This window comes from Rhyacophila brunnea, unplaced genomic scaffold, assembly GCF_057557595.1.
Source record: "Rhyacophila brunnea isolate RB1 unplaced genomic scaffold, BYU_Rbru_1.0 scaffold_17, whole genome shotgun sequence".
In the NCBI taxonomy this organism is placed as follows: domain Eukaryota; kingdom Metazoa; phylum Arthropoda; class Insecta; order Trichoptera; family Rhyacophilidae; genus Rhyacophila; species Rhyacophila brunnea.
This window is the reverse complement of record NW_028232827.1, coordinates 21838725-21856475: the sequence shown is the minus strand read 5'-3', so window position 1 is coordinate 21856475 and position 17751 is coordinate 21838725. Positions and strand designations below refer to the sequence as shown.

The 17751-nt window shown below is 34.2% G+C and overlaps 2 protein-coding genes across 3 annotated transcripts in view; one reads left to right on the top strand and one right to left on the bottom strand.

Annotated features, from left to right (window-relative positions):
- Positions 1-8283, top strand: part of xmas (RRM_XMAS2 and SAC3_GANP domain-containing protein xmas) — a 25018-nt gene extending 16735 nt beyond the window's left edge. For both annotated transcript variants that reach the window (XM_085944572.1, XM_085944571.1), the window contains exons 9-10: positions 1425-1672; positions 4570-8283. In XM_085944572.1, coding sequence (XP_085800698.1) covers positions 1425-1672; positions 4570-7974 — 3653 coding nt within the window. In that variant the 3' untranslated portion in view covers positions 7975-8283. The remainder of the gene's footprint in view (positions 1-1424; positions 1673-4569) is intronic.
- Chchd2 (Coiled-coil-helix-coiled-coil-helix domain containing 2) lies at positions 8276-17751 on the bottom strand. Its single transcript, XM_085944573.1, has 4 exons — positions 17611-17751; positions 17382-17529; positions 9130-9370; positions 8276-8598 (listed from the first exon to the last, which is right to left on the bottom strand). The coding sequence occupies exons 1-4, from the start codon at positions 17655-17657 to the stop codon at positions 8591-8593; spliced, it is 444 nt and encodes a 147-aa protein (XP_085800699.1). The 5' UTR covers positions 17658-17751; the 3' UTR covers positions 8276-8590.

The following is a 17751-nucleotide window of genomic DNA, read 5'->3' as shown; positions in this document are numbered from 1 at the left end:
CGGTCCTAATTTATTGATTAAAAGTGGAATAAGTACCACAAAAAAATGCGTTTTATTAAATTAAACAACAATAAATATTAACGTAATACAATGACTAAGTGAAAATCTGAAGCAATATTATATTGCAAAACCTTTAGAAGAATGCAATTACGGCTTACGCAATACATAATATTATAATAGTAGGTTCAAACGAATATTTTCAGGGATGTTTCGCATCTACAGATGTACGCCACTGGTATTTTGAAGATGAAATTTCTTACGATCGATTTGATGAAATTCTTCAATGTCAATAGTTTATAATCAAATAGACCAGTTTGGGCAGAGCATCCTCAAAATACTTAAATATCTAAAGAAATAAACAAGTAGGTATGTGACTTTTTTATCGATATGTAGGTACGGTATTGTTGCTTGGTAATACTAATAGGTATCAATATGATACACTTAGAACATAAAACGGGTCAGCGGACAAAATCTTTCAATATTTGTATTTATATTAGTGGTAGGTACGCAAAAGCTATTCGATATTTAATTATGAAAAAACATATTCTACACGCATTTTATAAAAATGGTTTACCATTACTTACCTGCAATAAAACAAACCATAAATTTTGTAATGCGACCTTTTTAATTACAGTTTGCGAATTTGAATTCGTGTGAGTCGCCCGCACGTCGCGTTAAAATATTGGCAAGACGATTATCTTAATTACAATTATTACCATCGCACCTGAGCTGCCAGAAAAAACAACTGACTAATTGTAGAAATCCATACTAAGAATCATTTGGGCAAAAGTCTCCTTAGGATATTGGATTCGTCCACCATTTTAATGTGTTTTTTTATGGGTTGACGGTTAAAGACTCGAAAGATCCGGTCTTTAGTGATCACGCTCAATGTAAAATTTCACTTGCATGCTCGCGTTAGTCGCACTTGATCTTCGCCTTCCAAGAAATGAGTCGAAGAATTGTGCATGTGATGGTTTCGTGCATTCGAGCAAAACTAAAATCTGGCAAAGGAAACTTTCTTTTACAATATTTTAGTGTGAGGACTGTTCGGGGGATGAAAACATATCGCGAGTGGGAGAACTACAAGGTTCTAAGTGTTTGTCCTTGGAGAAACAAAAGTAACAATGAGGCAGCTTAGAATACTACTTCATTGTTGGGTTTGTTTTTTCAAGGACGAACACTTAGAACCTTGTAGTATTCGGCTCGCGATGTGTAGATAATCTGGACATACGACGAGCCTACTTATGAATATCTTCCTTTCAAAGATATTTAGCTTTCTCTCACCTTCTTTGACTATATAAAGACACCACTATTAGTTATAAAATCGGTTACAGAAATTTTCAATTTGTAATGTGTTGTGAATAACCAAAAACCGAACAATATATTTTATTTTATTCATAAAAAAGGATAATATTAATTTGCAGGGTCCGTATCGTTGGTGGAAGCGTGCGCCAGATTCCATGCTCACTGTGCGGCCAGACTGGTGGAGGAACCCGCCTCCTCATTCGACCAGCGGTTGAACACAGAGAATCTTTCCAAATGCCTGCAAACCCTTAAGTACATGTACGGAGACCTACGGGCCAGAGGCGACACACAGGCTTGCGCCAATGAACCAGAATTTCGAGCTTATGTGGTGCTCCTCAATATGCATGATGCCAATTTCATGTGGGAGGTAAGAAAGTCAGGCCCTCGTTTGTTGTGGATGTATCACTTTGAAATATTAGTAATTGAGTTGTTACTTGCGTGAAGTTTTGGAAATATCTCGAGGATAGTTGACTAAATATCATCAAAATTTGTTTACTTCAACATTCTGATATAATGTATATTTTATGAGATAAAGATTATGTTAAATGTTTCGGAGGCGGTCTTCGTAGTCCAATGATTATTTAACAAAATAATGTTTTATATTTGTTATACGGTGATGTTTGATCAATTGAATGATTGAAGAACTGGGAATGAAAGGAATCTAAGTACATAAGTAACTCAGTTGAGTAAATCAACTTCAAAATTGAAAACTTTTTTCTGTTATTTTTTATGTTTTTCAGTGCCGTTAGGGGTAAAAGTTAGGCCAAAACATTCAAATTAGATGAAAAAATGTTGCTATGAAAATAGCATAATAAAATTTTAGACACAGGGGTTCATGGAATATAATACAATGTTACGGATAAAATGTTTATAACTTTTCACACAACTTAATTACGCAATCAAATCTTTACCACTCATAAATAGGTATGTGATGTAAAAACTAGTAATATATTACTTTAATCCAGTCCCTTGATAACTTATTATGACACATTGTTATTTTGATTCATTCCAATTCGAATTTGCGCTTTTAGTGGGAATTGTCTTTTTTATCTATGAGAAATAATATCTCTACAGCTTTATTTAAACCTGCCGCGAGCCATTCCAAAACAAGGTCGTATCCGTGATAAATGATTTCTATTCAGCCAATTTTCGAATCCCCGAATGGTGACGCAGGTCGCAATGTTTGCGGCGAATTTTATTTGCGACCTCTGTATGGTGTAAGATCATTAAATTCGTATATGTCTTGCCATCAAATAGTACATAGAAATCGTATTACAGGAGGACCTCGACTTTCGCACATAATTGGTTCCTGAAAAGGTGTGCAAATGTTGAATGTTCGAAAGTAGAGGGAAGTAAAAAAAAAAATTAAATTGTGTGTATTTTGAAATATGTATTTATCAAGTAAATATAAGATGTTTAAGAGACATGTTTAAGTGGGGTTTGCGGATGTTTCCCTTAAAAAGTTATCAAGAGTTAACTGTTTGCCACTCTTCTTTTTCTTATTTTAAATGGTAAATTATTAACTTTACAATATTGCTTAACTGCTGGCACGAAATGTAAAGTGAACCAATCTTTTAATATTAACGCAGTAAACCCAGTTTTTTTTTTATCTTTATTTGATTACTGGAAGCAATTCTTTATCCTTCCCTTTCAATGCCCTGGGATTTTCTGGTTGATAAATTAACATTGGCATCAATTTTAAATCACCAGCCAAGTTTCCACCAAGAAGCAATGTCAATCAGTTTTTAGAAGGTTTATGCCCAGAGGCAACTGAGTCTTCCTTAGATAAGAATGTACGACTAGGCATTTTTTCCAAAATAAACCTGTGTCATCTACATTAAATATTTGGCTAGAAGAATATTCTCCATCTTCAATAATTTTGGATAATGAGGAAATAAATTCTACGCGAAAATCAGCCGATTCTCCAGTGAATTTATTATAAACCAATCGTTACTTACTTGAAAAATCGTGTTAGAATCTTTTTTTAATCTAGCCTTCCAATCTTTGTGCAAACTAAGAGCCTTCGCTTGAATAATTGAAATATTCAGAGGGACATCTTTTTGATGTTGTTCGTCAATCCATGATGACAAATATTTTTCCATTTCATCCATAACTATGCCGTGTCTTTTGGAAACAACCTTTAAAGATATATTTCCACAATTTTGAACGTATTCCTTAATTTTATTTTTATTTTTCAAAATTGAACATATCGTAGTAGACCTGTTTGTATCATACGAACGTCCGATTGAAGAAAAAGATTCACCGCAATCAGAACGTCGTGTGAAGTTTATAAGTCCTTGATTTCTCTTTGTTCGTATCAACACTGCAGTTTTTCTGTTTCTCACTCTTGTTTATAAATCATTAGGGTGAAATATTTCAAATGAATAAAATTAGCAAAACGCACAACATAACACGCCCGCACGCGCTCCTGCGCAAGACAAAACCTATCCTAGCTAGCTCACAAGCAAAGTGACGAGTGCGAGCAGGATGCAAGTGACGCAAGAAATTCACTTGCTTGTGAGCGAGCGAGAAGGGGATATCTTAACCCCACGGCCAACGCGACGTTTTAAAAAAACGATTTTTTTTGAAATGTGCGAAATAGCGAATTGTGCGAAAGTCGAACGTTCGTAAGTCGAGGTCCGCCTGTAATTACATTGTGTTTAAAAGATACTTACGATTCCATACCATTAGTAAAATTGGTTTAGAATTGTGTAGTTTAGGTAATTTTTTGTGCATTTCAAATGATGCTATAGATTACTGTGTTGTGGATTCAAGTTGCGTTGAGTATTCAAGGTGACAGTGGCGAGAGGTGGAGGTAGGCTGTTAAGTTTCGACATAAATAGTGCACACTAAACATTGTCAGTCATACTTATTTGTTTTCTTTGAATTAAGAATAAACATTACAAATGGTTTGGGTTAGTTTTTTTTTTAATTCATTAAGCCCTGCCTAACCAACCCATAATCAATAAAAAATATTTTTTGTCTATTATATACTATGGTTTGGATTAGGCAGGGTTTAATTGAATTTTAAAAACTAACAAACACTATACAGATTGTAGTCTTAGTTCAATGAAATCAAATACGTTAGACTAGCAAAGTCTAGTGTACACCACGTATGTCGGATAGCCTCCACCCTTCGCCACTGCAAGGTGATAATTACTCGCTATTCTCAGCGCGGTAGATTGAACTCGTGGCAGATGCACTGAATAGAGCTGCCGGTCCATCATACTAATTTAATTGATGTTTTTATGATGCCATTACCAGGTGCAGCAGTTGGATCCGGCCGTTCAATCCTCAGCACAAGTCCGCTTCGCCATAAAAGTGTTCACGGCCATTGACAATAACAACTACATCAGGTTCTTCAAGCTAGTTAAGGACACCACGTATCTGAACGCTTGCATCCTGACACGTTACTTTAATGACGTACGAGCGAGAGCCCTCACCAGAATGATTAAGTCGCATTCACCACGTGGAATGTCGCAGTTTCCCGCGTTCAAAATTATGGACATGCTGGCCTTCGAGAGCATGAACAGCATGGAAGTCTTCCTCGAGCATTATGGCCTCGAAATGCAGACCGCCGCCAACGATGATTACTCCTTTGTGATATTGGATAAAAACTCCTTCTGCGACAATAGCACCCCCTGCTCACAAGAGAGAGTCCGCAACTTAGTCGAATCCAAGAGAGATTGCACCTTGGGCGAATTGATTTATGGTGGTAAATTACCGAAAAGTGATTTCGAAAAGCATACGCCCCATTCCAGTTTTGACGCAAAAGGTTATCTCAATAAAGAATCCATCTTAGCTGAAGACCAAGGATATAAACCGCCTCCCGGTAACATGGAGGAAGTTAAGAATATACTTAAAAGTTCAGCGGTGACCTCAAAACCTCCGGAAACGAAAACAATCGAGCCAAAGCCTATTGAGAAACATGGTGATTTCACATTCGCCAAGCCGGAGACAGTGAAAGTTTTCGGTCAGCCCAGACTGCCAGCTTTCAATACTACGACCGATGGCATATCTAATCCGTTCAAAATTCCCCTGTCGAACGACAACATATTTAAAATGGCAGCTGATAACATCGAAAAAGAGTCAGCCTCGCAAGATGCCCCGAAAAATGTGTTCAGCGTAGAAAATAAATTTATCTTTTCCAAACCGGCTGTCACGGAACCTATTACGAATATTTGGGAAAATAGCAGCCGCGGAACCGGCAGCATATTCGGTAGAGGCGTGTCTGAAACAGACGGCACCATGAAAGCGAATATTTTCGGTTCCTCTGTTCAGAGTAAGTTTTTATTTTCAAAGCCAGAAATTCATTCTGCGAAAATATTTTCTAATATTGAACCTGACAAATCTGCCCCCAAAACTACATCTGAAAATAGTATATTCAAAAATGCCGCAGATAGTTTTCCCAGTTCCAGTATCTTCGGAGCGACTGCGCCATCGGGGACCATGTTTCCTGCCAACTATATTCCTCCCAACTCTAATCTTCCGCCATATAATAAGTACAAAGTAATGGAAGATGAAAAAATTCGACAGCAACAATTGGAAGAAGCCAAAAGAAAAAGAGAGGAAGAAATGAGGCAAGAGGAAAAAAGAAAAGAAGAATTGCGACTTCAAGAGGAGTTAAGAAGAAAAATGGAGGAGGAACGAAATGCAAAACTTGCAAAAGACAAGGCAGAGTTTGAAAGGAAAGAAGCAGAAAGAAAAAGAAGGGAATTGGAAGCGGCAATTGAAAGACAGCTCCAGGAAATAGTGCCCGAAGTCATCAATGAGGTCGTCACAGATATGTGCGAGGGTCTCATCGAAGAAGAGATCTTGCGGTTGGACAAAATCAATGAGGCCACTCATGAAATTTGTGAAGACATTTTATTGGAAACATGTGAGGAAGAATGTGAATCAGGAATACGGGCGGCTAGACGTTTACGAGAAATACGCTTGCGAATAATCACAAGGTGCAGCGCTAGAATGTGGCGGAAACAGGTGGCCAAGTCTCGGAGACGTCGTTCCCTCCTGTACGCCACCCCCGCATGGTTGCCGGATCGCACACCTCCCACCCCTCACTCGACTCAGAGTGACGCCCTGCTACGCATGAGAAACTTCCATCGGAGAAGAGCCTTCACGTTCAAAATGCCAGTGAAACCGGAACGGCATACTATTAATCTCTTTGAAACTGTTAAAATGTCTCTTTTAAAACGATCGCAAGAAATCGATCCAAATTCTCAGTCGATTAACACCTTTTGGAAACTTGTCACTTCTCTTCCGGACGAATGGGAGTCATCAGAATTCTCGACTTTCCTACACGACTGGATCCCTGGAGTCTTCTCTGACAGTCGTACATCGTTGCCGCCAAATGAGGGCCTAGTTTACTTGAATGAACACGATTGGTATAAAAAATTTGCTATTTCCGTGTGCAGCATAAGGGGTGCGGAACTTCAATGCAAGAGTCATGAGAGTCTCACCAAAATCACCGGAATGAATGGATTACTCTACTATGGACATGTTCACAATGAAAATATATCGACTCTAAAAGAAAGAATTGAGAAAGTTTTATCCAATAAATGCAATTTTCAATGTATGCCCGTTGCCGTGGTACTATTTTGTGGAAGTTCACAAACTTTTTCTGATTTAGATTCATTTCTTAAAAAAATTAAAAATCATCATACAATTTCTGAATATAAATTGTTCACATCTCGAGAATTTTCCGACCTGACTGTCACGTCGTTGACAAAAAGCGCTTTAAAATGGCTGGCGAAACGATATTCTCAGAAACCTATGATACAATCGAACCTCCTCTCCGCATACCTCGATCAGTGTATTGGCAGTGAGCTATGGTATAGATTCAAATTGTCGTTACATTCTTCATTTCGTGAAGCATTTCAGGATACCCGAAAAGTCATCAGTTTGTACAATGAAGCTGTGAGAAGAGCATCAAAAATGGTGTCTGATCCTGAACTACATAAGTATCCAGTATTTCCAAAAGAATTGCAACAATACCTACACTTCGACAATGTCTATCCGAAGGATTATGAATATTTCCCACATGATTGGAAGTCAAATATAACATCCCTCGAAAGCACAATAAATTCGACATTTACATTACCTTATTATTCAGGAGAGTGGCCGCCCAGTGATGCAGAATCGTTTCAAAATTCTTTACGAAAGTATATAAAAAATCTTCAGTGGTTTACAAATCCAGAAATGATTACTTTAAAAATATTCAGCATAATGAAAGATTCGGAAGATGAATCTGCGGAGAGTGAAGATTTTATTTCTTGGCTGGATATAATGAAAGTGCTTGTCACTCATAAGATCTCGGAACCGATAAAAACACTCAGAAGTCCTACTGTTATCTACTGCAAAAAAGACTTGCACATCTATAGAACCACTCCATGGTGGTGTATGTCCGATGTCATTAAAAACGTGAGGCCCGCTGCTGACGATTTCGATCTGCTGGAGATTAGCGCATCGAAAAAGCCCCGCCTGGATTTGTCTGAAGAAATGCCAGAAGATATTTTGATCACTTCAGTTCTGTCAGATTTGGACACCTCTATTCACGAAGTGGACAAATGCGAAAAAATGATTTGCGATATGGAGAAGAGAATCCAAATGGGATTAGCCAACCGGGCAAAGATTGAAGAGCTGTTACACACGGCGTTTCAAGACAGTTGATTATGTTTAAGTCATTTCAATTTCACCTGCTCGTTCTTTAAAATAATATATTACAATAAATTTAGCTTATGATATTTACATGAAATAATTGATGAGTAACTAATATCTACTTGTACATTATGCAATTATGTATGTGTCTATGTCTTTCCGGTTATTATTTCAAAGATAGGACAGAAATTAATTTTTGAAATTGTAATAAAATGAAGTGCCTTGGATTCGAGAAATATTAATTTGACTGCCGATGATAACTCAAAAATTGTATGGGTGTGAATTCAACATATGTTTATTGAATAAAAAAACCTTTTTAACAACCAAATTTGTTTATTGTTTTCAAAGCAATTACATTTTGAACAATATTATTTGTTTGAAGAGCTTTCAATTGCACTACAGAGATGATTACAAGTGTACAATTTTATTACAGTTTACAATTGGCAAACTGTCTAACAATTTTTTACACCTTTCGCAAAATAGAACAAAAAATATATGGTATAATTTTACTATCTATAACAAGAATGTGACGGAAATTATGAATCAGATACTATTTATTACTAGCGTTTAGTATTTGGAAACCTCTATCATAAAATGTTATAACGATGTGGTAATCCAAAAATTAAAATTATATATCTGAAACAAAAAGAAAGGAAAACAATAAATTAATAAATAATATAATAATGGCCACCCGTTTGGCAATGTAGTGAATTAAAAATAAAATATCCTTTATTTGAAACCGAAGCAAATTATAAAATGTTACATATTCACAGTAACCTAATCTTAAATTTAATGGCTTTACAAGTAGGTGTGCAGTTGTTTCTTAGCATTGCTCAGTTTCAAATAAAATAACTTAGTAATATTATGGGTGACCTCCAACACACTTAAGTATTAAATTTACACAAGTATTAAAACTAAAAGTAATAAATTAAGAACCATTCGTCATTTTTGACACACATCATTCACAGAAATAATTTGACTGACTAAAAATTATTCAATATGTATTTCTTTGTTGAGTATTATGCACCTTTTGAATCGTATTTATAACAGCAGGTGCCATCCAAGAAAATTTACAAGATCCTAAAAAAACTAGGCATTATCGGTGGAAATTATTTTAATCTAGGGAGGAACTAAATACATAGGTGGTTATATTATCTTAAAACATACGGTTGGATGTTTTGCACTGTCGGAGGGCCTCATTGAATCCCTCGCAAAGGGTGAGGTCAGACTGGCCCTGGGCGCACTGCAAGAACTGTTTGATTTCCCAGGCGCACGGTCCTGTGGGCTCTTGACCGCCCGTCGACTGGTATTGTTGCTGGGCGGGAGCTGCCGCCGAGGCATGCTGCGCCTCTGAATCTGATCCGCTGCCGCTAAACATGCCTGTCAGAGCGTGCCCTGCTACATGACCCTGGAATAGTTAACATAAGGTAAGAAATTTATTTAGACTGACATGAACCACAGAACCACCTCTTGCTAGATTGGAAGCATTGACTATATAACAAGGCTAACAAAAGAAAATTGTTAATCGCTGACTATTTAGAATGCTATGTGCATTAACCCATCGCGCCCTATCGGCGCCAATTTGGCGCCGGTGGTACAGGATGCAGGACATGATGAAAATCAAAAAAAAATTACAATATTTTGATTTTTTTTATAGTTGAAATTACTTAATAATATATGTAGCTATCATTTTATAATGTTAGTTATATACAGTCCAATATATTTTTTTAGAAATATTTGATTTATAAAATCTATTTTTATTTAAATTTGTCAAAATAATGATCAGTTCGCTAGGTATGAGGTGTTTGAGACAGTAAAAAACTTAAAATGGCCCTCCATCTTCTAAATATCTTGAAGAATATTATAATTAGCTCCAGTTTTAGTATATCTTCCTTTTATTATTTACTTTTATCATGGACTTTTTATCTATGTCATTTTGTATAAAAAAAAGCTAAAAAAACCCAAAAACCTATATTTGACATGTTTTCTTCATTCCACTTATACACAAAGTTTTCTTAAAATGTAAATACTTAATAGAAAAATTCAAAACCTATAAATATTTAAAAGATTTATTTGAATTGAATGAATAATACATGAGTTATATCAATTTTAGTAATCAGTGTGCCTTTTTAAGTGATCCTGAAAAATTAATTCTGTCTGGAATGGGTTAAGCTAATCTAGTGATAATTTATCCAATGATATTCTCTTCCCCAACTGCCAGGTATTATAATCTTCATTTTAATTAAATAAAAAAATTAAAAGGAAGAAGAAAAAATTGTCACTAACTTGAGAAAGTTCTAAATTAAGTTCATAGTATAAAAAATATACATATTAAAACCAAAGCAAATTTTAACTCATGACTTATAAAATGCATTATAGTGGAACATCTTAAGGCCATGCATTAGTTGAGGCACGGTCTAAAAAGATCGTTGCTAGGCGATGCGCGGATTGCGGGTAGCGGGTGCAAATGACTCCTGTCAAACGAAATATTATTTGTCATATAAATCCAACATACGTCCATTTTATGTTCTGTTTATTGTTCTATTAGTAACAATAATAATATAAAGTAAATGGGTAACGTTTTTAGTCATCTTTACACGATTTTAGAATTAATTGGCCCGTCGCCATCACGCAGCAAAGTGACGTGTCTCTGGCTCGACGTTCTCTCACTGAATGCGAGCGAGTCCAAAATTTCGTCGCACCTACAGTTGAAAATTATTTGGTGTTTCACTGATGCGTCACCTTAACCATGAAACTGTTATTTCTTCTGCAGCACACAATTAAATTATTATATGAACGATATTATTTTCGACTGCTTTTACATGAAGCCTATTATTGCAGTGTTTTCTGTCGGTCGACGTCGATCTAACTACGTCATATTTTCTTTCAAAACTATCGACCTTCCTGCTTACGTAGCATATTTACCTGCATTTCAATTATCATTTTTTTTTTAAATATAACAGCATTACATAATTTAATTAATGAATTATATACTTACATACAAAATAAATATACCTACTTAGTCATGATTAAACATAAATTACGATTGTCACTCCTAAGGGCATATGGGTCTTGAGTTTTTTCATGAGGAATGGTGGTTAGTCATTCAATCAACCCATTGAATTTTTGTGGACAACGCATATTGAAAAACAACATATTGTCACATTACTATCTTGAAGAAAAATTGAGTTTTTTTTAATTATCACAAATGTGTTTGTGTAGTTTTAGTCTATATACAGGCCACTGTTATTTTTAATCTAACTAAATCTAGAATTATGATCTGCCATATCCATGGACATAACATAATTTATATTCTTATTCGAACTTCACTCTAGATTCCTCAAAAATAATGAATCATACCTTGAAATAAAGTGACAATATGTCAGCCAACTAACTGACTAAGTAATTAAATCATTATAATTATACTTCTCAACTAGGTGTAAGGCGTAGGTATCCAAGAATTCATGAAAAAATATCTAAATACGCATAAGTACTAAAATTACTAAATAAAAACTGAATATCAAAGTGTCTTGTTCGACGATCGAAAATACAGACGCTTTAATATTCACACCAAACCCTGGAAATTCTTTAACTACGAAGAAAGATTTGTTTCGTCGCTCAAACGCCGATACTAATCTAATATTCAGGCTACTAGTTCACCGTCCACATGCAAAAATAACCTCATTGCATATTACCAATCATAATTTTGTGCTTTTCTATTGATATGGATGAAATGTACTGGTAGACTACAAACTATTGGATAAATAAATGTATTTTAAATGATAGTTAATATTTGTTTAACCTAGCTACTAACTAATCCGTGACATGAAAATGCATATTATAGAAACAGCAAATTTCTTCAAATTATTTTTAAGTATATATTTTCAAAAGAATCTCTACAAATTGCACGCCACTGCTATCTACTTAGAGCGGAATGCACAATCTAAGATTTTGATCCTAAGGATAAGTCGCCGAAAAGCCAATCCTGAGTATAGAGTTAAGGAATCCTTAACCAGACTACTTTTGTTATGAACACGCCCCCTTCTGTATTACCACTGACAGCTGCTGTCAAAATAAATTCGCATGTCTATGAAACAGTCCATACACTCAAATTCATTTAACAATGTATCTCAATATGGATATTGATAGTGTTAATTCGTTTGGCATGTACTTGCAGAATATTATTTTACTTTTATAAGTCAGCCCGCAGAAATACAGGATGCCAGATGATAGAATGACACTTGACGCTAGTATTACCATGTTATATCTGCGGTGCCTGTGGAATCACGTATAATGACTTATAACGGAAACATAAGAGTATTATAATTAAATATTAACATGTATTTATAGTTATTACATTTATAAAATGCAGTTGTCATATTTTTGTCATCGTTTAACAATTATAAAATAATTTACCTAAACTATAGGAAAGAGAATTTTTAAATACGGTATTATTTTTAATAGAAATGATCTTAATTAAGGACAATGTTTCTGCATAGTGTTTTCTGCTAAGGAAATTTTAGTTATGACAAATGTTTCTGCATTCCGCTCTTAGGCTTCATGAAAATACAACACTATTAAATTGATTTCACATGAAGTGTTAAAAATACCAAAACACAACAAAAACAATCAATAGAGTTTGGATTACATAATATCATTTGGGATTGTGAATCAACTGTCACAGTACAAAGTTCAATAATAGGAAACATTTACAGACGTACCTACCTACATTCTTCTAATTCCAGACATATTTTGAATGACAAACAAAAAACGGATCCGTGACGTCGTATTTTCGAAGATGTTGATTGTTTTTAATATACCTACAACGCATTTCAGATAATATCATATTACTAACTAATTACACTATTGCTTTATGTTATTACTAAAGACCGGATCTTTCGAGTCTTTAACCGTCAACCCATAAAAAAACACATTAAAATGGTGGACGAATCCAATATCCTAAGGAGACTTTTGCCCAAATGATTCTTAGTATGGATTTCTACAATTAGTCAGTTGTTTTTTCTGGCAGCTCAGGTGCGATGGTAATTATTGTAATTAAGATAATCGTCTTGCCAATATTTTAACGCGACGTGCGGGCGACTCACACGAATTCAAATTCGCAAACTGTAATTAAAAAGGTCGCATTACAAAATTTATGGTTTGTTTTATTGCAGGTAAGTAATGGTAAACCATTTTTATAAAATGCGTGTAGAATATGTTTTTTCATAATTAAATATCGAATAGCTTTTGCGTACCTACCACTAATATAAATACAAATATTGAAAGATTTTGTCCGCTGACCCGTTTTATGTTCTAAGTGTATCATATTGATACCTATTAGTATTACCAAGCAACAATACCGTACCTACATATCGATAAAAAAGTCACATACCTACTTGTTTATTTCTTTAGATATTTAAGTATTTTGAGGATGCTCTGCCCAAACTGGTCTATTGAAGAATTTCATCAAATCGATCGTAAGAAATTTCATCTTCAAAATACCAGTGGCGTACATCTGTAGATGCGAAACATCCCTGAAAATATTCGTTTGAACCTACTATTATAATATTATGTATTGCGTAAGCCGTAATTGCATTCTTCTAAAGGTTTTGCAATATAATATTGCTTCAGATTTTCACTTAGTCATTGTATTACGTTAATATTTATTGTTGTTTAATTTAATAAAACGCATTTTTTTGTGGTACTTATTCCACTTTTAATCAATAAATTAGGACCGGTTTCGTTCGCATCAGAGGACATTTTCAACTGAACAAGGGAAGATTCAGTTGAAAATGTCCCTCTGAGGCGGACGAAACCGGTCCTAATTTATTGATTAAAAGTGGAATAAGTACTACAAAAAAAATGGAGCCATTGTCGAAAACTACCCAATCAAGACTCGTAACTGGACAAAATCTAACATTCGAATGAAATTTTCAAAATGGCGTCCTATGGTAGTTCGTAGTTCCATTTTTGGCCATTCTACAGGTAAGTTTGTAGGTGTGTAACGTTAAAAAAAGTCCCGCTGTCCCATTTAATACTTCAGATTTTCACTTAGTGATTGTATTACGTTAATATTTATTGTTGTTTAATTAAAAAAACGCATTTTTTTAGTACTTATTCCACTTTTAATCAATAAATTAGGACCGGTTTCGTTCGCATCAGAGGGACATTTTCAACCGAACAAGGGAAGATTCAGTTGAAAATGTCCCTCTGAGGCGGAAGAAACCGGTCCTAATTTGTTGATTAAAAGTGGAATAAGTACTACAAAAAAATGGAGCCATTGTCGAAAACTACCCAATCAAGACTAGTAACTGGACAAAATCTGACATTCGAATGAAATTTTCAAAATGGCGTCCTATGGTAATTCGTAGTTCCATTTTTGGCCATTCTACAGGTAAGTTTGTAGGTGTGTAACGTTAAAAAAAGTCCCGCCGTTCCATTTAATACATTGTACGCTAAAGGCGCGCTGATTAGGCGGCCATTCGACATAATTAGCATTATATTTAAATGTTGTTATTAAAAAGTAATTATCTGATATATGATTATATTATGTATTTGATTTAAATACTTACATATTATAAAGTGTAAAGAACTATTCATCACATAAAACGACTGGTACCTAGATAAATATTTCATTAAAACACTTTATAATATGTACTTTCGTACTTTTTCCACATTTATTCCATAATGTTGATATTCAACCGATTTTATCCTAATGGACATTTTCAATTGAATAACAGTACAAAATATAGGTAGGTACATATTATTGCATATAAAGTCAATTAAGTATAGAGGACGTGGGAGTCGATTGTTTACTTGAACTAACTTGTTGGTGATATTTGTCCTTATTTATTAAATGACTGATTTATATACATTAAGAAATAGCGTAACTTCAAAACTGTGAAAAATTTGCTGTGTTTAAAATTCACCTGCCGTAGGTGTATGTATCAAAAAAGGTTCCCGACCAATGACAAAAACTTGAAGACGATTTTATTGCTTTCGTTGCATGATACGTACAAGAAGTTCACAACTTAAAAATGTATTATTTTCCATACGATAGTATGTATCATCATCAGCTGTAGTATATACCAATATTGTATATAAATTTATGTTTACATTTTAGATATAATAGTGCAACCATCTATAATACCGTGGATTTACAAGAATAAAATTACAAAGCAAAGGATAATCTTAAAAAAATAACAATGCCAATGTGCTTTTAAAATAATATGAACGGCAGGTTTACATAGGTCGTAAGTGCATTTGCTAGTCACGCAGCCTTCGCTATCGAGGCTTGATAATTATATATTATATACTTACACAATATTATATATGTGACATATTATAATATTTAGGAATATTATATTTCATCCATTGTTGTTATTTTTAAGTTAATAAGTCAAAAGAATAATATCAACTAAGATTTAATAACAATAAACAAAAATGCAAAATGTACAAAGTGTTTAAAAGTACCTTATATACCTTCTAGAGGAAAGTGGTATAATGGTCCCTATATCTAACGGGTACGAGTGGCAAAAATATTAATCAATAAATTCTAATTGATTTATGTTTTGTACTAGGTATTCTATTAGTCATTATTTACGACCCGGCTTATGCCTTTTGGCTTCTTCGTGCACTATGCGCACTCACCGATCGTAAATGCACATTGACATAATAAAAGATTGTTAAAACCTTCTTACCTATTAGTAAAGGATCAAGTAAAAAACAAATTTTGATTATCTGAAGTGTTTGTGAAAACCCGTTTTGAATATATTACATACTATTAATACATTCAATATGTAAGCCCGTTAAATCGTCATTTCCCGTAAACAATGGAACCAGCTAATGTGAAATATCACGAAATATACCTACTCACTAAATAAAAACAAATAAACAATTTTAAGCTATAATCCATAATCGTCAAAACTGAGTGATCTCGGATATTACGAAAATACGTAGATCAGTTAACAAACGCGCAGGTTAAGTTTTTTTTGTTTTTTCTACCATATTACTATAACATCAAATTATAGTTTCATGTGTGAACTCCCAGATTGGATAAAGCAATGAACTATTAGAACCAAGGTCAACTTGTTAAGGCAAATGGTAGGCACTGCAACTGTGTTATACCTATTTATATCTAATATTTTCTTGATAAAATAATTTATTATCAATGGTATTAGGTACTATATATACACAATGTATCAATGTCGACTAATTATGATTTATTATTTTGATAACTTCCGAAATAAATAATTATATCGGGTTTATATATTTCATTGAAATAATACTATGATATATAATTTATAGTATTAGGGAGTAGCAATTAACAGAAAACGCATGTACTTACATATTTTGCATGATGAATATAAAGTGTTTGAAAATGGCCTATAAAATGTCAAAAAAAACATTACAACATCAGTACCTATATATTAAAATTGAATATCTCAATATGTCCAACCACTTGCTTGAAACACAAAAGTACGATTTGAAGTATCTTTCGTACGAAACTTTTTCTAAAGGGTTTCATTAACCACGTAGGTCCGATATTCCCCATTTTACCTATCCATAAATCCATATAATATAATAATATGTTTTCATATTATATATTTTCGTAGTATCAACATAATATACGAAATCATTCAGAATTGGTACAATTTTAATAATACACTAGCTGTCAGGTCCTTCTCATTATGGGAGCAAGTGTGATTTGTTATTTGATAGTGAAAATAAAAGTAGTTTAGTAGAAATTTTAAACATTGATTTCAATAATAGGTATATAAGTGGAATATTATTAAATATTATAGATATTACTATTTACAACTAATTCTTCCACTCTATACGTAAGCGCTTCATTAATTTCTCTAAGTAGTATAGTATATCTACTAATAGCAGCGTTTCTATATAATTAAGTATCGATAAAGTCTCTTGCACATATTATCAATATCATTTATTTCATATTTCATTGTACCTACTACATCGTACAACTTATTTTTCTGAAAAACATAGGTTCCATAAATTATTAACGCATTTTTTAATTAAAAAATGTTGTAATATTCGAGTCCGTCCCAAAAAAAAAAGGACTCCAGATGTCCGGTGTCTAGTTATTACTAAAAAAAAAGCAATCAACAACTCGACAAAAATAGTTTAAATGGGTAGGTATAATGTTATAAAAAAAATGTTAAATAGTACTATGTACCTATGTCCTACAAAAGTTAAAAAATAACTACATTGCGCAGATATGTCATTAATTGATATAACCTCCAAATAGTAGTTTCAATACCGTAAGGAAGACGAAGTGCAGGTATATTATGCGGAAGTTTTTAATCTGATCTAGATGTATAAAATCCTAAATAGAAAGATCAGACCGTAAATATGTGGCCTTGATCTTCGAAATTGACGCAACATGAAGTGTCACTAACCACGGCAGATCCGACGGCGACACCTCCAGCCGTCGCAGCCATTTGTGCAAACATGCTGGGCTGCTGGGGAGCACCGGGGGCCACCATCGGGGCGCTGGCAGGCGCCGGAGCCGGGGCAGGTAATCTCGAAGGTGGTGGAGCGGCAGCCCTACAAGATGTCACATTTTTATAAAGCACATTGCTATGCACATACTGTGAGATGTCATAAAACCTCCAAATCGTTATTTACCTCCTTGGGGCTGGCGGTGGGCTAGCAGATCTTCCACGGCGAACCATGTTTAATTATTTATCACAATTATTTTCAAAATCACAAAACGAACCCACACGGTCACTTCGAAGCTGCTATCGTACTCGCAGATTATTGTTATCT

Bases quoted from the DNA above. Each gene is read 5' to 3' on its own strand.
- Chchd2 (XM_085944573.1), bottom strand. From the start codon at position 17,657: ATGGTTCGCCGTGGAAGATCTGCTAGCCCACCGCCAGCCCCAAGGAG. The intron at 17,530-17,610 runs GTAAATAACGAT...GACATCTTGTAG, and splicing joins CCACCGCCAGCCCCAAGGAG to GGCTGCCGCTCCACCACCTT. The intron at 9,371-17,381 runs GTTAGTGACACT...TAACTATTCCAG, and splicing joins TCGCCGTCGGATCTGCCGTG to GGTCATGTAGCAGGGCACGC.